Below are 22,968 nucleotides of genomic sequence, written 5' to 3'. Positions count from 1 at the left end.
TTGTCAGTCGGACCTAATTCGAAGGTGCACCGAACCATTTCCGCCCTGCGCGTTCCAAGTGCTCCGTCGCAGTAAACAGGAGGGAGAGGTTTGTTCGGTGTCTTGGCTGATCGAGCAGCCGCGGAGCGCCCACGTCTGTCGGCATGATCTTCCTGACGGTAATCGCTCGGCTGGCGGACGGTCTGCCGCTGGCTGCGTCCATCCAGGAAGATGAACAGGTTTGAAAGAGGCGGCTAAATTGGGCTCCAATAGCTGCACACTGAGCTTCATTCAAAAGTTGGTTAAATGAAGGGAAGAAAAATTTTTTAGAACTAACTCATGGCTGTAGTGTATTCTTTGTTTTGCTGAAAGATTTAACATCTGAACTTGGTGTAAAACAGAGCACTGCCACCTCATGGTTTCAGCCTTTCAAGCTCACACCACGCCTGCTTAAATTTTTAAAAATGTTTTGAATGTGCACGGTATATCGGCATTAACGGTATCGGCTGACGTTAGTCTTTTTTCTTTTTTTTGCCACACAAGTATTGATCTGATATTGATCACCAATGTTATTGCTATCTTGTGTGTGTATGTGTTATGGAAGTGGGAGAAGGGTTAGCTGTGTTATTTGATATTTGACTATTTTTGATAAAGGCAGAATATTTCATGTTTGTTTTTAGCTATGTACCTCATGGTACAGTATATTATTTTTAATTTAGTTTTTTATATATATTTTAATACTTTTATCTTAGTGTGAGCCTACATGAGTCCATGTCCTGTCACTTAGCCTCTGTTGAACCTGAATTTCCCCACTGTGACAGTAAAAGATATTTCTATTCAATCTTAGATAACTCAGAGTTCAAGTTTAATGTGACAGAACTCATGGAGAACTCAATGGCGCAGGTTTTAAACAACCTGCGCCATTAGAGGCTGTTTTCACTGACTGTCTGGTTCTACAGCAAACAAACATGGATGTGCTTTGACTGTTTTCTGTCAGTCAGGAAGAGACCTCCAGCACTACCAGAGTCAGGCCAAGCAGCTGCTCCGGAAACTCGACGCTCAGAGCCCGGACCGCTGCATGCTGGAGGCTGGGAACATGAACTTCTGGTCAGTTAAGATTTGTAGACTCAACCTGGAATCGAAGGCCTTTCGATTATTTATAGGTTTGACTTTTTCTTCCCCCCGCTGCCAGTTACTTCATATCCCAGGGTGTTTGCTGCCTGTGTCTCTGTGATGCCTCTTTCCCCAAAAAGATGGCTTTTGGGTACCTAGAGGACCTCCATAATGAATTCTGTGAGCAGTATGGAAAGAGAGTCCCTGCAGTGACGAGGCCATACTCCTTCATAGAGTTTGGTAAGGTTCTCTTTGGGTTTTCCCCATTAGAACGGTTCCAGTGCTAAACCCCAGCTGGTGCTTCAGCAAGTTCTTAACAGGTTCTTTAAAAAACCAGTTTGGTTTGTTCACTAACGAGGAGCTTCGTCGTCTCAGCCAGTAGATGATTGATTTCATTTTGTATCTGCGTACCTTTCAAAAATGGAGTTAACGTGAGTTTGAGATGTTGTGACTCGCAACATTTTGATTGGTTGCTGGTTAATGTTAATGCTGATACATTGTGTGTCCCCAATATTAGGGATGCTAGAAACACAAAGAACGCTTCCTAAATTTAGCAATTGATAGTCTACTTTAGTCTTCTTTTTGTACAAAAAATTGTAACTACATTTAAAAAATGCAAACAATAGATTAGCATTTATGCTAAACATCTGAAGGAACGGAATATTCACAATATCTGATTAAAATCTAATCTTTATCGTCGGAGTGTTTTCTGAAATTGAAGAATTAAATGTCTTTTAGATCCATTTTAGGACACATATGTAAAAGAGCAGGAGGAAAAAGTAACTTTTTTTTTAAATATTCTAGATACGTACATCCAGAAAACAAAGAAGTCTTACGTTGACAGCAGGGCTCGGAGGAACCTGAGCAGCGTCAGCACGGAGCTGCAGGACGTCCAGAGAATTATGGTGGCAAATATCGAGGAAGTCCTGCAGAGAGGAGAAGCTCTTTCTGGTAACCAGTTTGGAGTAAAACCCCAACCCGTTGACCAGCTGTCCGACTCCAGCTAACCCCAAATCTGCTTTCTTCATCAGCTTTGGACACCAAGGCCAGCAACCTGCGCAGCCAGGCCGAGAAGTACCGCAGCGACGCCAGGTTCCTCAACACCCGCTCCACCTACGCTAAAGTCGCTGCCGTGGTTTTGGTCTTCGTGACGCTCATCATCTATGTGCGCTTTTGGTGGCTTTGATGATTAAACAAAGACTCTGAAAAGGGGGGGAAAGTTTTCCCTCTTTCTGTGGTGGAGGAAGACCTTTCTTCTCTGCTGTAGCTTTAGGTTTTGTATCCTGTGAAAGCAGAGCTGTCGGTGTTTAGTTGGACTTTTCTTTTGTACGGAGTCAAATATTCTACAGAGGGGCGTTGTGGTTGTTTACAGAGGCAGATGTTTGCACATTGGAGGCGGAGCTTCTCTGAGTTACACAACAGAAGAAGAAGAAGAAGCAGCTTCCAGATAATATGTTGACACTGTGAGGAAAACACTCTGGTTAATTTGTATTGTTTTGAAAAAAATTAAAGATTTAGCAAACTATCATGCATGGTGACATCATGAACATCTCTGGGTTTAACTGTTTATCATAAAAAGCATGTATATTCTAAAGCAGTAAAAAAAAAAAAAAAAAGTACAAAATGCTCAAAATACAAAACCAGGTTCACGACTCGTGAAGTTTGGGTTGTAATTCCATTTCAGTCAAACATCAAAATGAATCCAAATACTTGAAACATTTCACAGTGAAGTGAATCCATAACACATTTAGGTTTCACCTTTTTTAAACTGAATTACTAGAATAATCTTTCTAATAACTTCCTAGTTTATCTAGAGATACTAATGAAATACTTAATATAGTTTACAATGGCCTCCTAACTGCGTGTTCAGAAATTGTAGTTTACTTTCTTACAAGTGTTTTTTTTTTTTTCGTGCAATAAGTTAAGGGACAAAATTTAATTAGATTTAATTAAACAACTTGAAAACTACATCAAATCAAACCTGAACAGTAACTTTCATTTGGAAACCAGCCACTGTTACTGACTTCAATACCTAAACATATTCTTTTTCTTACTGTACTTTGAAAATCAGACCCGGTTCAGTTCCTGGTTGGTCACGTTCACAAGGTTCCTGTCAGAAAGTTTACTATTGAATCAGCATCTTTCAGAAAATACATTTATTTACTGATCCCTTTATTGTGCATTTTTGAATTGTTATGAACAAGCAATAAAAACACAACCAAAATAAAAGACCTGGATTTTTACCATGAGGTGAGAAACGGGTTAGAATAGTGTGATTCGAAGCAAAGAAATGAGCTAAAAGGATCAGAATTTTTTTTTATATTTCCCAAAAAAAAGTTCTGGAATTAAGTTATTATCCTGAGGTATTTTAAACAGGGCTTCACCGATTGAGGATTTCTGGCTGATCACATTTCTTTTACCCCTTAACTAACACAAGGAAAGACACTTACATGTGTGTCAATGTAAAAAGGTCAACCTGATCTGTCGATTCAGATTTTGGCCGATATAATAAATTTTTTTTTATTATTCAGGTGCTCTGTAAGTATCGGCCGATCACCCAAATTAAAGGAAATCAGGGCCCATTAACTGGTCCTAATGTTAAAGCCAGGACTCAGGAGTTTTACATTTAAAGACCGCTTCATGCTGAATGTGGCAGCATTCATCCTTCATATCCAGAAGGACTCTACAGTAAACGTTTTCCCAGAAGTCCGTAAGTCTGTGCTGTTGGAATTTAAAGCATTCCTCCTCTTCTGTTGTCTTCGCAGCACAGTTCATTCCCACTCACGCTATCAGATCAAAGTCGTCTCTCTGCAACAGAAACATTAATAAAAGTCATGATCCTACATTAAGACAACATGACAGAGATTTTCATAACTCGATAACCGAGGCTCTCGAAGCTGCGTTTCCATAACAAATGTGCGCAAATCGGGGCGTGCTGTGGTGGCGCAGGGGGTTAGCACGCCCCACGTTTGGAGGCCTTAGTCCTCGACGCGGACGTCGCGGGTTCGACTCCCGGTCCCGACGACCTTTGCCGCATGTCTTCCCCCCTCTCCTCGCCCTCCTTCCTGTCTGCCTACTGTCAAAAAAATACGAGCCACTAGCTCCGCAAAAAAAAAACTCTTCGGAGAAAAAAAACAAAAAAACAAATGTGCGCAAATGTTCGTCGATATCCTGCTAATATCAAGAAAACACAATTTCCCAATTGTAATGTTTCAATGAAACCAGAAATTCAATTAAAAATCACATGTGAAGAAGTTTGTCATTGAGAAATCAGGCCTCGCCATCATCCTACAACTACTTCCTGTAGTTGCTTCCACATCTGGTTGGTAACATCTGGTTGCTGATCATGTAACTTGTGCGATGTAAAAAAAAAAAAAAGTCTCCATCGCAAAAATACATCTATTTCAATACGGCCAAAAAACCACCTCATCTTAGCGTAGAAACATTTTTATAGAAAAACATGTTTTTTCAGAATTGCCGTGTTTCCATTAAGCGAATGTTATGGTCAGTGGGAACACGGCTATAGAACACAGCTCCTCCATTCATTCATGGATGACTGAATGAAAGTCTCACCTCGTCATTATAATTCAGGACGTGCTGCTTGATCTTCGACGAGTCCACCCAGGTGACAAAATCTTCCATATTTCTAAAACAAAGACACAATTTCAGACAGCGCTGCTGATTTTTATACACCAAAACATATTGTGGGGGATGTCAGACGTTATAAACCAAGCCGAAGACCGACCTTGTGACGAGAAAAGCTGGATCTGTGACGATGTCCGGGCCGACACGAACATCTGTCAGCGCGTTTAGGAAAACTACCAATGGACCTGCGTTCTCTCTGGAATAACAAACACCAGATGGACACACGGACTGAAGGATACGTCCTTGTTGGATGAACGTAATGGCCGTCTTCAGGTTCTGAGTCATGCGGAGGTTCAGCATGATGCTGGGCAGTCGCCTCCTGCAGGTGAACGAGCAGGCAGGATAAAACAGAGCTGCAACGCTGCGTCGGTTTGTGTTTGTGGAGATTTTACCTGCAGAAGGACGAGGCCGTGACCTTCTCTGTCAGCGACAGGTTCTGTCTGGTGGGGATCAGGCCGATGCTGTACCTGATCAACCAGAGGAGCAGACAGTGTCGCATCAGGTTAACACGAGTCACAATCCACTGAGGCTTCATGTGGAAAGGTCAGACGGCAACAACAGATGTGATCAAAGTAGGGGTGCTCCGATCAATCAGCCACGATTTCCTTAATTTTGGGCGATTGGCCGACATGTGAAACCGATCTTATTTTCTTCCACACTGTTTCCCTCTGCTTAACATTAGCTGCATTTCCACCGACCATAAAAATCCGTAATTTGACACGTCCAAAAATAAATTTGCTTAATGGAAACACGCCAATTTTGGGGGAAAACAAAAAAACTTCTTTTTGATAAAACTGTTGTTACTGAGGTGGGTTTTTTTATCCATATCGAAAGCGGTTTATTTTCCAAAACTGCAATGGAAACACGTTCACTTCACACAAGTCACATGATCAATGACCAGATGTTACTACTGGCAGAAATGACAGGAAGTAAGTTACTAACTTGCTGAGTGAGCTTATTAAAGTGTGATTTTAATTGCAATTTTCATTTCATGGAAACACAGTAATTGATTAATTGTAGGGGGTTTTAAATTAGCGACAAAATTTTGCACACATTTGTAATGGAAACGCAGCTAATATTGGCCCCACTGCTGCCAACTTAGCAACTTTGTTGTTATATTTAGCAACTTTTAGATAAAAATAAAAAATAAAAAGTAGGTGTCAGACAAAATGCCTAATCAGCAGGTTAGGCTTTGCAAAGATCAGGAATCGGGCAGAAAACTGCAATGGCTGCATCCGTAGATCAAAGTGACGTTGACAGTCATCGCACCATGTGTCTTAAAATAACGAGGGACTTCCCTTGACGTCAAAAAGAAATATCTATTTTACAGCAAAATCATTAAGACCTTATTTTACCTGTAATGAGGAACTATTAAATCTGAAACCAGATATTTACAAACACTGCATAAAAAATAAAACACGTTTTCCTCACCATTACTGACTCGGACTAAATTTTTTTCTGTTTTTCACAATTCCCAGACACCTGAAACCTAAAATCCAGACGTAAATTCGGTTAACGTCCAGCCGTCAGGAAGTAAACGGGTTCTGTGTCCCAGAAACAGTTCTGTTGAGAAATGTGTTAAACCCCAAAGTAAGAGCAAAAGACTTGGTAAAGATTCTGTAAGAGAGTTTCATCGTCAACAACGAAACGAGACCTGAGCTGTAATGCCGTTCAGGAACGAAGAAGCCGTTACTGATTAAGGTTATCCAAAGCACTCGGGCACACAGACCTGAACTTTTATTAAGCTGAAATTAAAGTGATCAGAATATGGGTCAAAAAGGGTTTTCCAAATGGCATAAATTATATATAGCAACTAGAGATCATTTTAGTAATTCTAACTCCCCTGAAACAGGAAAGATTTAGTCTCACTTCTTGTCAGGATGGTCAGGAAAAAAGATCTCTCTCTTTATATGTAAACATCTGATTTCAACTGTACATGTATAAATATATCTACATTAATGTGACTATAAACGAAAACATCTTTTAGTTCTTTGTGTTTTTGTTACATTCACTGATAAATGTCCTTTATTTTGGAGTCGTTTGTGACTTTTTACTGGTTCTGTTTTTGGGCTGTCTCGGTTCCGACCCAACGGCGTCTGGCGACTCACAGCTTTTCCAGGAAGCGGTGTGTGCTCTGAGCTCTGAAGCCATCCTTCTCATCCAGGTCTCTGATCTTCTGCGCCAGATCCCTGATGTTCCGACTCAGCTTGTTGTACCTGAAAGATTAAAAAAAAGACACAACCTACAATAAAACCAACCATTTCCTCCCTATATGCTGTTCTAGCACACCTAATTCAGATGGAACACACACATTACGCCTTAGTAACACCTTAAAGTCCTATATCATGATGAGCTATAGACTTAGCGAGTCTGATTTGATTCTGCTTTTTGGGAATCTGGACAACGCCCATTAGCTCTAGTTGAACATTTAAAATACTCTCACTTGGTAAACACGTATTATAATGAAGACAGCAAAGTAAAAAACAACATTGAAAAGTTTGTGGTTTCAAAAACTCAATAAATGTTTCACATGTTAAGACACTTGACCGAGTCTAAGGCTGAGAAGAACCCTGAAACCACTGTGTCCGGTGGTTTCTCATATAGTGCTGATGCTTTAAAGATCACAAACTGTAACTTGTTTCCGTCTCTGTAGAGCATGTAAGCACTTAGCTTGGACATTTTGACCACTTCTCACTCTGCTACTTTCTCCTGCTACTCTCCAGTTATCCGTCATCATCAGTTATGGATGCCATTATCTTTATGTTTTCTCTGCTTTGTGACATTTTCCAGGAGGATGACATATCTCGAACAATTTCTGTCAACATGTTCTCTCTCTCTCAGCAGATGATACACTCGCCCCTGTCTTTTTGCTGTTTCGATTGAAAAAGAAGATACTGCTGCCACTGACTAACTAGTTGCAGGACTGATTTGTAGTTTGTCTCTTTAGTTGAGCTTTTATCCTCGATGATAACAGTTACTGCTGCCATTAATTGTGTCAACGTTATTTACCCTGAAAGTCTTCCTGTGGATTTTGTGCCTCTGTGTTTATAACCCCCAAGTTGGTTTCTTCTTGTTAAAACTGAAACATTTCTTTCCGCTGTCACCACATGCATTTCCACTATAAAGTCTGCAATGTTAATCGTTTAAATTGAATTTTACTGCACTGTGGTAAAACTTGAACCTAATTGGAAGGTTATATAAAGTGTATTCAACCTGGAAAACTACTTTTACTTTGTGGTTTTCTGAATTTCTCGATAATATTCCATCTGTGTAGTAAATTTAACTCGCATGCAAATTAGGGGGTGTTTTTTTTTTAATTTTATTTTGGCTAACGAGCAGACTTATAAATAGCAACTTTGGTTTTCGTTTGCTTCCGTCTTCGTGTATAACTCGTTTTTCCACACTTGAGCTTTTTCGGCCCTTTTCCATCCTCCGTCTCGTCTGACCCATCTGAACGCCGCAGAGTCCAGTCAAACCCCAAACATCTCATCACAGATTTGACTCACTTTGTATAGTCCTCGCGCTTCTCGATGTGATACTTCCGTAACACCTTCACCTCGTGCAGGTTGTTGTCCACCTCCCAGTTGATGAAGTCTACCTTCTTCAACAGCTTCTGCTCGTGATATTTTAATTTACGCACCATTTTAATTCTCTGTTGCCTCACAAACACGTCTCTCCGAGGAAAACCGGAAACACATGCTCTTCTTCTTCTTCGGAACCTGCGGAGAGATTTGAGGACCGAATCTCCCGCCACAGCACCACCTAGCGAGGGTTAGACGTGACTAATTTCGACACGACGCGCTCCGTCGGATCACACCCTCCAGAAATATCCTGCTATTAAAGCCTCACTTTTGTTTCGTTATAAAATAAACAGCATTTATCCAAACGTCAGAATTTTAATAAATATATAGATTATTATATATGTGATGTATTTTGGAAATTATTGAAGCATTTAGACAATCAAAAGTTGGAATAAATGCTTACGTCTGTGTTTATCTAAATGTTATTTTTTTTTAAATATATCAAAAAATGATTAAATGAAAACATTAATCAGCTTGTGAATTTATTATAAAGCTATATGCGTATTTTTTAGCATTTATTAAATTATTAATGTATTAATTATTCATTTATTTATCTTACTATTGTTGTTTGGCAGGATCACCCTGATGATGACTTGTTATTTCATGATGGCCTGTAGTAGGAAGATAAATCAATAATGACCTGAATAAATTGTACAGTTTTGATTTAAAATAATATACACATTTTATTATTAAACTGTTTATTTTATAAATTGCTGACAAATTTATATAAGTTTTATATTACCCTTTTAACATTAAATTGAAACAGTTCTTGATCGGTTGTTTTGACATTTAATGATTTAATTAGGCATCAACGAAATGACTCTACCATAAAAAATCTAACTTTTTTGTTCATTTTAACCAAAGCACTTTGAATTGCCTTGTTGGTGAAAATGTGTTATACAAATATACTTGCCTTGCCATTTTAGTGTAACATTTTGCGATTGTTAAGCAGAAAACAAAAGGCAATCAAACCGGGTTTTTTTTGGGGGGGGGTTGGGCGTTTTATGGCACTAATTTGAATCCAGCTGGTTTAAAATTGGCCCCCTGGTGGCCCCTTGTGCATGGGCAGAAGGTTGGTCAACATGGGTCTCAAATCTGCACGACTAAAGGCTGAATTCATCTGATGCCTAAAGTCACTGAGTTGCAGAGGAGGAGCGAACTGCTCTGCGGATTTCTACATGGAGCGTCTCCCTGACTGGGAGCGTTTAAAGCTGGAGAAGCAGCAGCAAAAGCAGCGAATGAATCAATCCATCCACGGCCGCGAATGAGCAGCTGTCCCCCGGGGTAAGTTTCTGGTTGAAGGGCTTCTCTCACAGCACGGAGGGGGGAACGTCTCCAGACTCTCAACCCTTTTTATTACACTTTTTTTGTGTGAGTTATTACGTTACTGTCTCTGCTTGTTTGAATCAATAACTAGATTCAAAACTTGTGTCGCAACTCTGACGCAACAACACAACAGGCTCTTAAACGCACGTGCGTCCCAGCGGAAGGGAACTCCCTGTCTGGCACGAGCAGATCCGCATCCCGATGAGGAAATGTAAAGTTGTTTGGTTAAGTCAACTCCGGTTGCTGCCCCAAAACAAGAGCTCTAATTCATTTATCACACCGCAAAGGGAAGTTTGATCATTTCCTGATTCATCTTTTACACAGCGACCTGTCTGGCAGTCAAAGGCAAAAGCAAACTAATATGTTACTACGAGAGTCCTGCGTGTTATGTTTACAAAGACTGAGTCTAACTTTACATATGCTTTCAAAATGTCTGAAATGCAAATGAATTTCAAATCTAGATTTAAAAAAAAAGATTTTTATGAACTAACCAATGTAGGTCTAAATAAACAGAAGAAGATGTTTGGCCGTTTAAACAGTCTTAGCCTAATACAGCGGGCCACCGACTATTTACGTTTCATTTTTCTGTGAAACGTAACTCCAAGGTGGATGCTTTTCTTTAGCAGGAAAAAAAAAGAAACTTGGAGGGCAGATGGAAGGAGCTAAAAGTAGCAATTATGAAAGAAAATCTGTTAGAGGCAATAAAAGACCTGTGACAGACTGGCAATCTGTCCAGGGTGAACCCCGCGTCTCATCCAGAACATTAGCTGGAGATGGGCACCAGCACCCCTGCCGACCCCAATATGGACAAGGGTGAGCAGAAAATGGATGGATGGCAATAAAAGACCTGAGATTGAGAGCACTGCGATAACGCCATGGTTTATGTCAAAGCTAATTCATTAGTTAGAGAGGCCTAGTCCAAGTCCAGGCTTATATTTAGTTGAGAATCTGTTTCAAGATTTGGAAATACTTGGTCTCCATCCAGTCTGAGTAAGCTTGTGTAAAAACCATGTTTCATTTCCTTCCTCTTTATCGTTTAGCTCTGCTTTGCGTCACTGATACAATAGACAGATCCACAGATCTGTTTATTGTAATTTAGCAAGCTGCTGAATGTGTTTTTCTTACTACCTATAGACATTTCAGAACCAGTTTCAGAGGGCGTTTCAGTCAGGTATTTTGTGGTATTTTGTGCTGATGGGTTGTCGTCATCCAACCTGCTCAGTCGGCTTTGGGCTCTGAGGGAGACGGTGGTGTCAGCTGAGGCTTGTACTGAGTGTGTGAACACAGACCCGGAATATGTCCACACAGGTTAGTACGGGACATTTTTTGCATTTTTGTCAGGTTTTCCAGAATGTTCTTGTTGCTGCTTGCTGCGTTATCTTGTTAGGGATCTTCTTGAAGAACTGTCGGCCACTTGTCACTGGCAGCTCGACGTCCAACGACCTACTGGGTGGATGGATGTTTCTCCAGATGGGCGGATAGAGTTTTCATGTGGCTGAAATTGAATAAAACCCATTGGTTTGGGTTACATTTAGAGCGTCTTACAATGTGCTACAAGTTTACCTGTAATGCATTCAAGAGAAAGAAGACTTGCACCACCACACGTTGTGGTGGTGCAAGAAAAGGATAGGGTGATCTTGAAAGAGAGTCCGATCCAAGTTGTCGAGAAACACACAGTGCAGCATTCTGTGTTGAAGCCTAACCTTCCACCCTGGTTTATTCCAGTTTGTGACCCAGTTCTCCTTCCACGAACTCCATTTCTATGAAGTGAGACTGCAGCGAACGCCGAGGGTGTGTCTGAAACATTCTCCAAAAGACTGTAGCCGGTGTGTTAGATTTGAGGAGGGATACGCACACTCACACACGCTCAGGCAGAGTCATACAGAGGGAGACTGTGCTGCCGTGCTCCCCTCTGCTTTGCACGGCTGACACATAAGAGCGTCAGTGTGCTGATGTGTTGAACACGCCCCCCACCTCCTGTTTGTGGAGAACGGCTTTGCTCCGCCTGATGTGTTTTACATCCTCCTTTTAGCGCAAACCCGAAATGGCAAAATATTACCCAGCAATTTCAGAAAGCAGATGAGTGGACTTTGTCTTTTAGAGTCTTTAGAGGAAAGCAGGAAGTCAGTTCTGTTTGAGAAGTCTGTAGGAGTGAAAGTATACGGTAGCAGTGACGAGAGTTTGAGCGAGGTAGTAACCTCAGAGAGGAGGCATACCGCTGCTCCTCCCACCACCAGCAGAGCACCGTTGGACACTCCTTGTGGTTAGAAGTGAGGTTCCTGCTCAGGTTTGGTGTGGATGGTCTGCCTCTGTCGCCTTCCTCTGCCCCTCTGTGCATGGGGAAGTTTTACCTCTGGGGTCACAACAATGAGAAGACGAGGGAAGGAGGAAGTTCAGCTAAAACCATTGAGGAGTTTCAGGAAATATGATGCCGAAGAGTGAAGAATATTTGTCCTTAGACATCCAGGATGTAGCAGATATGAAGCTGGTAAATACATTTTTACTCTCTAACTTCACCGTTGTGTCTCCAATGTGAGACACGATCATTACTGTATCTGTTTGTGCAGTTGTCCAAAGTTTGCCAACAAATGTACGTGTGTTGCTACCTGACCTAGCATGAGCTACTGTGATTGAACTTGTGGGGCCTTGTATTCAAAGGAACAGTGTGATGAAAAATTTATTTTTTTAGCTTTATTTGATGTTATATTATTCCTTTATCAAAACATAAATGGAGTGTTGCTTTGATTTTTTTCATGCATGTTTGAGAAATCCTTTAATCTCCCGTGGCAACTGTTAAGCTGTGCAAAACGCCTGGCTGGACCTAGCTCCACCTTGGAGATGAAGCTTCTCATCGGCTCCTTCAGACTAGCCAGCAGCAATTAGCAAACACCTGGTGGAACTGCGCACATCTGCTGAGCTCATTATATCAGCTACATATCAGTAAAATGCTGGTTAAAAAAAAACAAAAAAACGTTGTTAAAGGATTAACAGAGGAGCCATGTTGTGATGGCTTCTTGAAGGTGGCGTTCCAGAAAGCGCTGGAGTATTTAAAGAGACAGAGACCCAATTTTAAGCCATTAAATTACATAGTCAAATCTCTTTCAAGTTATATTTGATATGTATGTAGAATTCTTAAAGGAACTGAAGGTAACAGGTAGTTGATTGTGCTACACAATGGCACAATGTGCCTGGAAATACGTAATACTGCCCCTTTAAAACAGGTTTTTGCACACAAACAGATGTCATATTTCATCAGATGGCAATATTAGCTTAGCCTAGGCATTTGTTTTTGCTGAAATGATCTTACTTTGGCTTTTGAACATCCTGAAGGCTCTACCTCCAGCTGAGAGCTCGGACAAAGAGTCCTCCACGATGGTTTCGTCCACACCCCACCCCTCACGGTTAAAGTATCTGTCCCTGGGGGTCCTGGTGCTGCAGACCACATCACTGGTTCTCACCATGCGCTATTCCCGGACCCAAAAGGAGGACGGCCCCCGCTACCTGGCCTCCTCTGCTGTAGTGGCTGCTGAGGTCCTTAAAATCTTTACATGTACCTTCATTGTCTTCATGGAAAACAGTGAGTGGGTTTTTTCCTCCTACGGCTCATGCAGCAGTACACAAATGCTCCCCTGTCCTTCATCTACGACGGCTTACTATGACCATTAAGAGATAGAAAAAAAAGGAGGAGAAAATTCCACCCAAAAATCTCTGAATTTTTTAGAAAAAAATTTGGAAATTTCAGAGCTTCAAAAGTTGAAAATGTTTGACCTTTGAAATTCAGATATCAAGTTTGCAAAAATGTCATTGTCTTCAACATGGCAGAGATTCATCTCAAAATGTAACTTTTCTAGCAAATTTTCAACTTTTCAAACTCCGAAATGTCCTTGTTTTTTAATTTTTCCAAACCTTGCTAATATAAATCTAAATATTTCTGAGTTTTTTGGAGCAAATTTTCAACTTTTGAAACTCTGAAATGTCCATGTTTCTAGAACTCTCCTTTTTTCTCTAGAACAATTCTGAGCCTAATCTCAAGATATCTTTGTTTTTCCAGCAAATTTTAAACTTTTTAAACTCAGACATGTCCAAGTTTTTTTTCTAAAAACAAATTCTGAGATTAATCTTAGAATTTCTAAGTTTTTCTTTCTAGCAAATTTTCAACTTTTGAAAATTGTATGATTTTTAAAATTTTTTTACAAAAAAATTCTGACGCTAATATTAAAATTCCAAAAGTGGATTTGGCCGACATTTACTCCTCCATTTTATTTCTATCTACAGTGGCCCTAATATGCCATCATACCTATACTGTATGGGACGGACCCAGTAACTCTCCCTTTGTTTCTGTCAGAATACAGTTTGCGTGCGATGAACCTGCTGCTGAAGGAGGAGATTGTGAAGAAGCCCGTGGAGACCATGAAGCTGGCCGTGCCTGCAGGGATCTACACGCTGCAGAACAATCTGCTCTATGTTGCCCTGTCCAACCTGGATGCAGCCACCTATCAGGTTACACATGGATGTGATTGGTCAGGCTGACTGTGGGTTAGCATTTATCGGAGAAGTTGGGGAGTTCAGTGGTTCTCCGACGCATTCCGTCTGGGAAAATTGCAAATACCTTCCGGTTTCAAAGTGCCTTATTATGATGCCTGATTGCAGTGGTATTTAGTTTAGATTAGTCTGTAGATTAGTCTGTAGTTAGATGAGCTGTAGTTGAACTGGTAAATGTTGCCACCTCCAATAACTTGTAGTTCAAAGCAGCAACAGCCATCGGCAGCACTGTGTCACTAGATCATAGCTGTCCTGCAACTCAGTGATAAGGTGGTTGAGTGAAGCGTCCTCTCTGGTTTTATTATGCCAGTAGGTTTGAAAATATGTAAGAAAGAGGTCGATGTAATAAAAAATCAAAATAATTCTGTTAGGACTAAAACAAGTGCTCTGAAAAGGAAAAAAACTAAACAAAAACAAACCCCGTACATTTATATTGTTTATCTTTGATGGACGCAGGTCACCTACCAGCTGAAGATCCTCACTACGGCTCTGTTCTCCGTCTCCATGCTGGGAAAGAGGCTGGGTCTGTACCAGTGGCTCTCCTTGCTGAGCCTCATGGCTGGAGTCACGCTGGTGCAGGTGAGTCAGGTCCATTGAATTCTGCTGAGTTGGTTTCCATGGCGAACGTTCACAACCAATGTGCTCTCGCTGTACATTGTGAGCGAGACTAATGGGTCCAGAATTTAATTCGGTCAAAGTCTGGCATCTTACTCCCTCAACCTGAGGTCCAGAAAACACAATTTCACAATTGCAGTGTTTCCGTTGCATAAGAAATAAAATAAAAATTACACGTGAATACATTTGTTCACGCAAGAAGTCATTAAAAATCATGTTAGCGACGGATGTAAACAGTTACATGAGATATATTCACAATTCGGTGCTCATCATCTATCAGCCAATCAGGGGGGGACGTCTGTATCTTATTCAGACGTTGGAGCTACAAGTCCCGCCTACTTGGGAGTGGCTATGTAAGTGTTTTGGGGAAATTGTAGTCTATGATTTTACAGATAATGGATTCAACACGTTCGTATAATAAACTCAACGTTTCATGAACTGTGCAATGAGCTCTGGTGGAGCCAGCTGAGCTTTGTCCATGGAGGCCAACGCCAACAAACAAATAAAAATCGCGTTTTTGCAAAATACACCAATTTTGATATGGGAGAAAAGCCAACTCATTCTTTTGCTAAAATGTTGTTATCAAAAAACTTGAGTTTTTTTTGCTATTGCATGCTTCTATTAATAAGATTTATTTTCCAATTTTATGGTCAATTGAGCTATAGACTTTCTCTGTCAGAGGTACTCTCTTTTGGGAGTGAAAAGGAGATCATCCCCAAGTTATGGGCAGCAATAACTCCCCCAATGTCAAAGTTCAAGAAACAGATGAAGTACTGAGTCTTCTGAATGTTCTGAGGGAAAAAAAAAAAGAGCAGAATACGCAAACCTAACGGCAGCACCAGTGCTTTAATAGACACAGCTACACACAGAAGTACTGTGCCAGGCGTACTTTCTATAAGACAGGAAAATAAAACCATGAGTTGACATCAGCTGGTCCCAACAATGCACACTCAACTGTCTCTTTTCACTAAACTGTCCTATTTTCTAGCAGTCTGATCACAACGTGTCCTGATCACCTGATCTAACCCGTGTTCGTCCTCCCCAGTGGCCCACCGACTCTACGGGAGAGCAGAAGGTTCTGACTGCGGGCTCCCAGGTGGTTGGAGTGGCGGCGGTGCTGACGGCCTGCATGTCCAGCGGTTTTGCTGGAGTTTACTTCGAGAAGATCCTAAAGGAGACCAAGCAGAGTGTGTGGGTCCGCAACATACAGCTGGGTACGATTCTGAACCTAACTTCATGGTTGTGACTGGCCACAAAGAGGCAGTATTATGTAAAACAGACTCTTTTTTTTAGCTTTACATCATGTTGTAATACCATCAAAAACATAGCGGGAGTGTTGCTTTGACTCTTTTCATGCATGTTTGAGAAATCATTTAGTCTCCCATGGCAACCATTCAGCTGTGCAAAACGCCAGGTTGGACCTAGCGCCGCCTTTGTGACGAAGCTCCTCCTCAGAGCCGCATTTTCCGAGCTTCCGCCTCCCAGAGCATTCCTCTCCCGTGACTCCGCCACTCCGTTCCCTCAGACTGGCCAGCAGCAATTACCAGACACCTGGTGGAAGTAGCTCATTATAGGAGCTACTTCTCGGTGAAACACGGGTAAAATTGCTGTTAAGGGGTTAATAGAGGAGCCATGTTGTGATGGCTTCCTGAAAGCGGAGTTTCAGAAAGAGCAGGAGTTTTTAAAGAGACAGAGGCCCAATTTCAAGGTGAAGGCTGAACTCAAGTTGCTCCTAATTCAGCTTCATCTCGAATAATTTACACACACACACACACACACACACACACAGTTTTTTAATATACATATCTATATATCACATAAATTACTTTATTAATTTTTATTTGTGTATTAAATTTCTAAACCTGTGAGCAGAGTCTAAAGGTTACTAAAGGTAACAGTCATTTTACCTTTAGTAAACATAATAAAACATAATACTGCACCTTTAAAGGTGCAGTATTATGTATTACCTTAAAGGCACTATTTCTTGATGGTCCTGTAAAGGTTGTTGTTCTGCATGCCCCAGTTTCCCTCCAGTTGCTTTCATTGGTAGCAGTTTTAGATTGCGGTCAGATTTCCTCAGAAAGCCTTTGTTCAGCTGCTCCTCTTTCGTCCCCAGGCAGTCAGTAGCAGTGTTAGGTGTGCCACAGAAACAGGTTTTTCATGCCCAGCAGCTGTCGTCGCTTTCACCTTCCCAACAGTGACGTGCGGTGAGGTTCAGAGCTGGTGAGGCACTGACTTAATCATAATCACATTTACAAATATAGACCCCCTGCATGTTATTGTGTACATGAGGAAATTCCGCACATGTGGAAGGACAAAAAGATTATTCTTTAACATGTCATGCATGGCTGCCGCCGTAGAATAATTCCGTTAACTCAATCAAACTTGGACATGTCCACATTATTAATTTCGTGCTGTGCTCCACAGCAAAGGGAAAAGCCGTTAAAGTGCAACTCAAAACCGCTTCTTTCTCGCTCTCTGTATCTGCGCACCTATGCGCAGACTCGTTGCCATAACAACTGACAACAACGCCACAAAAAGAAAAAAAAACACTCCGATATTTCCCACACAAAGAGCAGAATGTAGTGGTATGGTTTTAAGCTTAATGTTTATTTTGCGTTTATTAAGACGTGATTGTGGTAAGAGGAGAAAACTATAAATATATCGCTGCACTTGGGGAGGAACTTGCTCCCATAGAATGGCAGCCAGTGCAGTTAGCGAGAGGTTGATCAATCCCAGGCGAGGCTCAGATCGCTGCTGCCTCACCGGCTTCGCTTCTAGGCATTTGAATGGGAAAATGCGAAAATTCAGCGATTTTGGAGAAAATATAATCAGAATTGGTTAAGCTAAATGAAAAATAGGTACTTTATAGTACAGACTACAGGGTGAAAATAGCAATATAAATTATTGTTATCATTATATATCATTTTTCCATGATGTCCTGCTTCCCCTGACCGCAGTCACTGCTTCCTAATGTTGCTAACGTTCTCCTTTTCAGCTGATAATGGGTATAATTAAAACCTCACATGTGAGAAGAGCAGTAGTTCTTTCTTTCTCTTTAGTGAAACATTCTGAACCTAACAAAGTCTACAGTCAATAACAAAGGTATTGGCAAAATGTATTAAAGCAAAAGGTGGAAGTTTGCTTGTATATTTCCTACGGAAGAGGATTAGGGCCACCAAAAAAAAAAAAAGAATTCTGAGATTAAAGTCTGACTTTAATCTCAGGTCAGATTTCGTTTTTTTCTTTCTCGGTGGCCCTAATCCTCTTCCGTAATTTCCTGCTGTGGAGAATCAAGCTATTTCTTTTTTTTGTGGTAGAGTCATTATTTTGGTTAGCATTAGCGTCGTTAGCATCGTATTTCTTCTGCGTCTTCAGCTGTGATGTCGGCCTTTGTGTCGTGTTTTTTTTTTTCTTCCAGGTTTGTTTAGCTTCCTTTTGGGCTTGTTAGGAATGATGGTGTACGACGGCCGGAGTGTGAGACAGTCCGGGATGTTTCAGGGCTACAACGCCATCACCTGGACAGTTGTTGTCCTGCAGGTTGGCTCGCTTTGATTCTGTTCAGTATCTCCGCTTTTACCTTTTTATTTCCAGAAGAAAAACGGTTGAAACTGGAAGGAAAAGAATACAGTTCTTAACTCGACTTTGACTTTTATTTCATTCTAAATAGTTTGTAGGAAATATAAACAGCACCATGCAGGTAGTATTCACACCCCTCGAACTTTCTTCACATTTTATCACGTTACGGTCACAGACCACTGTATTTTAATAGGATTTTGTCTCAGACCAACACATGGTCAAAGGAAGTAGAATTATGAATGTTTTTTAAAGCTCTTTTAAAAATAAAAAGCTTTTCATTTCATTTTTTACTTAACCCCTCTCTTCCCTTGGTTCTGTACCGTTCACTATCAATCAAATCAATCAATCAAATTTTATTTGTATAGCACATTTCAGCAGCAAGGCATCATATCAAACACAGAAACACAATGCAAGATAGAATCAACAATCAAACCATGACATTAAGTCAAGTTCCATCAATAAATTTGTAATTGATTACGTTTCAAATCAATTTACTAATGAACCTCTGAGGCCTTCACATTTGGATTTGTACTGAGATTATTTAAGAGTATCAAAATAAGGAGGGCTGGACACAGGGCCGGCCCAAGCCTCCATGGGGCCCTAAGCGAAATTTGGTTTTGGGGCCCTCTAGTTCTGCTAACAATGTGGACTGGCTGCAATCAGCAGTCCGATCATTAGATCATTCACACACCTGCTATAAACTTATTGCATCTCTGGCAGTGCTGTATACATTATGTACGTGTATATAATGTATTGACCAGTTGATTTCTGGGCGCCGATTTCCTTAATTTTGGGGGATCGTGATCTACTGATGCTTACATGTGAAGCCCATCTTATCCCCTAATCTCATCTTCGTCAGTAAAGGTTTAAAAATCAGCCTCTGTCCTCTTCTGCTCTGCAGTGAGACGTTTGACTGACAGACCGACCCACCAGGTCAGGTCTGCAAGTTTACAGTTAACAATATTCACCCCACTGATGCCAACTCAATGACTTTCTGGCTATATTTAGCAACAAGACAACAAAATTCATATCAGCCAAAATCAAAATCGGCTGGTCAGGCTTTTTAAAGATCTGTAATCAGGAATCGGCCAGAAAACTGCAATTGTTGCAGCTCTACACACATATTCATGACATTCTTTGATTAAATACATTTCTCTTAAGCGTTACTGCAATAGCTAAAAATTTTTATTTATACCAGGTGAGTCTTTCTCCCCTGAGGATGTGGACCGGTTCCAGTACTGGACTGATTCTGAGTCTTCAAATGATTTTAACAGAAGTTTCACATAACATAGAAGTTGATGTAAAAATAATGTTTGTTTTAGCCACAAAATGATTTTGCTCAGCAGCAAACAACAAACCCCAACTACAGCATAGAGCAGCTCATCGATGTAGCAGCTATATAGCCTGACATAAAAACATTTTGCTAGACAATGTCAAACATTGAGAAGTTTTAATTATTGTTATCAAATGTTATCAAACACGGCATTTTGTAGCACAAAAATACCTCAGAAATATACCATGAAATATACTGAGAGCCAACCATGAGAATCAACTCATTAAAGTTCAAACTCAGTTTCACACAAACACAAAGACCCTAGCATAAATGTTTGGCTGTTGAACTGGACCGTTCCAGGTCGCTATCAAGCTAGCAGCTTTACAAATATTTTACATTACCAAGACACATTAAAATAAACCTTTATCTTGGGCGTGCCGTGGTGGTGCAGTGGTTAGCGCGACCCGTATTTGGAGGCCTTCAGTCCTTGACGCGGCCGTCGCGGGTTCGACTCCTGGACCCGACGACATTTGCCGCATGTCTTTCTCCTTCCCTGTTTCCTGTCAGTCTACTATCATATAAGGGACACTAGAGCCCACAAAAGTCCCCCTGGAGGGGTAAAATAAACCTTTATCTTGGCTTTTTTCTATTCTTCCTCTTTCTTTTCTTCCTCCCTGAAGGATAAGTCCTTTTTTGAGACATTGTTTTGCTTATTTAACATCTGACCGGAGCTTTGGACGTTTGGATGCGCTCTGCGCTTTGCACCGCATCTCGTGTTACCGGCAAAGAGTGCGGTACCTACAGCGGCCACCAGGGTCCCCCAAGAGCAATTTTCTTTTCTTTTTATCTGTAAAATAATGATTTCTACATACATTATCAAATATGTGTTATTGTAAAAAATCCCTTCATGGTGAAATTGTGTGTTTTTGATCTAAGGAAAAAAACCCAGCTCCACTGAGGGGGCCCTAAGTGGCTGCTTAGTTTGCTTATGCCTTGGGCCGGCCCTGGCTGGACATACTGCCGCTCTTTTCAGATTGCCTTTTTTTTAAAGTTTCATTTCATTTTTCTTTTCCTGCACAACTTGGCAACCTTTCATTTGAATCTGTCTTATAAAATAAAATAAAAATGATGGTTGTCACTGGACAAACAGGGTGTGAATACTTCTGCTGCACTTTTTATTTTGTTTGTTTCATTTCACCTTTATTTAACTAGGTAGGTTGATTGAGAAGAAATTCTTATTTTCAACAATGAATCGTTCAGAAAACATGAAAACATCGTACAACAGAATATATGGTCAGTAGTGTCTGATGAAACGAAAAGTCAAAGTAAGCAAAAATAATTCATGTTTCCACTCCTTCTTACTACTACAGTTTTTGACAACAAATCATTAAAAAATGTTTTATTACTATTCGGGGTTATTTATGAAGTGAAAGTAGTTGTGGTTTTACTGGTTTGTTGGGATCACATGAAAAACTTTCAGACTTTCAAACTTTGCGTTGCAGGCTATGGGTGGACTGGTCGTCGCCGTGGTGATTAAGTACGCCGACAACATCCTCAAAGGATTCGCCACCTCCGTGTCCATCATCGTGTCCACCCTCATCTCGTATTTCGTCCTGAACGACTTCCATCCCACGGGGTAACCTTGGCGACGTAAAACAAGCCTAGCGAGACGCCGTTTGTGTGTTGGATTCGTATAAATCTCTCCTCTCTCTCTCTCTCTGCCTCTCTGCTCCCCCAGGGTGTTTTTCCTGGGAGCGACGCTGGTGATTGCTGCCACGTTTCTTTACGGCTACCACGGCAAGCCCACCAACGGCGCCGTCAAAGTGTAGTCAGGGAGCTCCAGCGAGCTGATGGATGGGATGGGATGGGATGGCAGCCCTCCACCACTCCACCCCTCCACACCTCCTTCCTTTTCCAGCATCGGTGGACTGTGAACTGTAACCACCGCTCTGGTACTCCCGTGCTTAAGATGCAGGAAGAGTAGGAGCAGCGGATCTGGTTACCGTGGAGCCACTTCAGCTGGAATCATGGAGGGTCCAACTTTCTTTGCAGAAAATATAAGGTCGTTCACACTGTGATGCTGTGAAAACAAACAGAGCAGTTTAGTCTGCAGTCACGGGAACGTGGGCTGTTTTTGTTTAATGAATTTTTTTTTACTTTAGTGACTCGGGAAACAGCGTCTTCCTAAATCGGAGCGTCATATCTGACAGCATCCGAGTCAAATGGGGAGAGCGCAGGCTCTCCCTAGTGGCGGGATGAGGAGGACGAACCTTGCTGCAAAGAGGAGGGGTTTACCTCCGCCAAGATGTAAACCCCTCCATGCTGGATGTTCTTTTTTTTTTTTCATACCAGATGAGATAAATGTAATGAAACCAACATGACTGCCCTGACATTGCTGCTCACCATCTAGGGAATTTACTTGAAAAAGATTTTCTTCTGTTCTGTAAATGCAAAATAAAGACTTTTATGGATGAATGAGTTAAAGTATGCTTCTAGTTGATTTTTCACTCACTTCAAAGGAGCGTACACGGGGTCTGTGTGTGTGTGCTCTTGTGTCCACTCTCACACCGATGAGTTCACAAAAGAGAAGAGGAGCAAGGCACATCCATGAATATTTTGAACATTTTTTTTGTTTCCTCTTTCCCCTTCCCTTCCAGTTGCGCCTCACTCTGGAAAACCAAACCGGTCTCTATAGCAACAGATGGCTGAGTAAGCCGAGCTGCTGTGACAAAAGCAGAGACGCCAAATTACCGTGCCCGGTTCGACCTCTGACTGTTTTCGACGGACTCGTTGTGTTCTGCGTTGTGCGTTTGGTGACGGAAAGAAAAGGCGAGGAGGAGCGGAAAAGGTGCAGTGGGAGAGGAAGGTGAGGCGTGAACCTGGAGAGAAGCACAGATGGAGGATGAGTCATGTGACAACGTGTGTGGAGTGGCAGGCAGGACCTTGGAAAGCTGTCAGGACGAGCCGGTGGACAGACTATGACCAGGAAAACAAGGAGGAGGTGAAGGTGGCAGGGCCGTCAACAGAATGTTTGGTAAAGGGCAGCCGCTGGTTATCTGGGGGTGGAACACCAAGTTACAGCATTTTAAGAACAAAAAATAAAACAAGCAAACAAACACCCACTCTTCCTGCTCAGTTTCTATTTCAGAAAAAAAAAAGTTTAATTTCTGCCCAGATTCCTCGCAAAGTGATATGTGTCTAGTAGGGGTGAATTGATTGCAGTTTTATGGCCCATCACCGATTCTCTTTTGCCTGAAAAGACCACAGAATTTCGATCTGTTTCCCTGCTTATAGACCGTTCACTTGAAAAACAAA

General features: G+C 41.4%; 3 protein-coding genes and 1 long non-coding RNA gene across 6 annotated transcripts; 3 read left to right on the top strand and 1 right to left on the bottom strand.

Annotated features, from left to right (window-relative positions):
- The first annotated feature begins 51 nt into the window (after positions 1 to 51).
- Positions 52 to 2,617, top strand: sec22ba (SEC22 homolog B, vesicle trafficking protein a). The gene is made up of 5 exons (XM_028020720.1): positions 52 to 218; positions 977 to 1,086; positions 1,172 to 1,332; positions 1,897 to 2,043; positions 2,124 to 2,617. The coding sequence occupies exons 1-5, from the start codon at positions 144 to 146 to the stop codon at positions 2,276 to 2,278; spliced, it is 648 nt and encodes a 215-aa protein (XP_027876521.1). The 5' UTR covers positions 52 to 143; the 3' UTR covers positions 2,279 to 2,617.
- Positions 2,618 to 3,003: 386 nt separating this feature from the next.
- Positions 3,004 to 8,453, bottom strand: imp3 (IMP U3 small nucleolar ribonucleoprotein 3). The gene is made up of 7 exons (XM_028020721.1): positions 8,244 to 8,453; positions 6,846 to 6,953; positions 5,130 to 5,204; positions 4,977 to 5,056; positions 4,838 to 4,889; positions 4,666 to 4,738; positions 3,004 to 3,900 (listed from the first exon to the last, which is right to left on the bottom strand). The coding sequence occupies exons 1-7, from the start codon at positions 8,378 to 8,380 to the stop codon at positions 3,874 to 3,876; spliced, it is 552 nt and encodes a 183-aa protein (XP_027876522.1). The 5' UTR covers positions 8,381 to 8,453; the 3' UTR covers positions 3,004 to 3,873.
- Positions 4,971 to 5,516, top strand: LOC114146553 (uncharacterized). The gene is made up of 2 exons (XR_003595911.1): positions 4,971 to 5,062; positions 5,136 to 5,516. It is a non-coding gene; the product is annotated as an uncharacterized LOC114146553 (long non-coding RNA).
- Positions 8,454 to 9,471: 1,018 nt separating the features above from the next.
- Positions 9,472 to 22,123, top strand: slc35a3b (solute carrier family 35 member A3b). Of its 3 annotated transcripts, none has more exons than XM_028021444.1 (8): positions 9,472 to 9,602; positions 12,975 to 13,221; positions 13,990 to 14,144; positions 14,643 to 14,765; positions 15,847 to 16,015; positions 18,223 to 18,341; positions 21,156 to 21,289; positions 21,392 to 22,123. In XM_028021444.1, exons 2-8 carry the CDS (start codon positions 13,017 to 13,019, stop codon positions 21,480 to 21,482), a joined length of 996 nt encoding a protein of 331 aa, XP_027877245.1. In that variant the 5' UTR covers positions 9,472 to 9,602; positions 12,975 to 13,016; the 3' UTR covers positions 21,483 to 22,123. The 3 variants fall into 3 exon arrangements, with proteins under 3 accessions (XP_027877245.1, XP_027877244.1, XP_027877243.1); XM_028021443.1 differs by lacking the exon at positions 9,472 to 9,602 and adding an exon at positions 10,784 to 10,952; XM_028021442.1 differs by lacking the exon at positions 9,472 to 9,602 and adding an exon at positions 11,240 to 12,132.
- Positions 22,124 to 22,968: the final 845 nt, after the last annotated feature.

This window comes from Xiphophorus couchianus, chromosome 6 (genome assembly GCF_001444195.1).
Source record: "Xiphophorus couchianus chromosome 6, X_couchianus-1.0, whole genome shotgun sequence".
NCBI lineage: Eukaryota > Metazoa > Chordata > Actinopteri > Cyprinodontiformes > Poeciliidae > Xiphophorus > Xiphophorus couchianus.
This window is presented reverse-complemented; position numbering and strand designations above follow the sequence as displayed.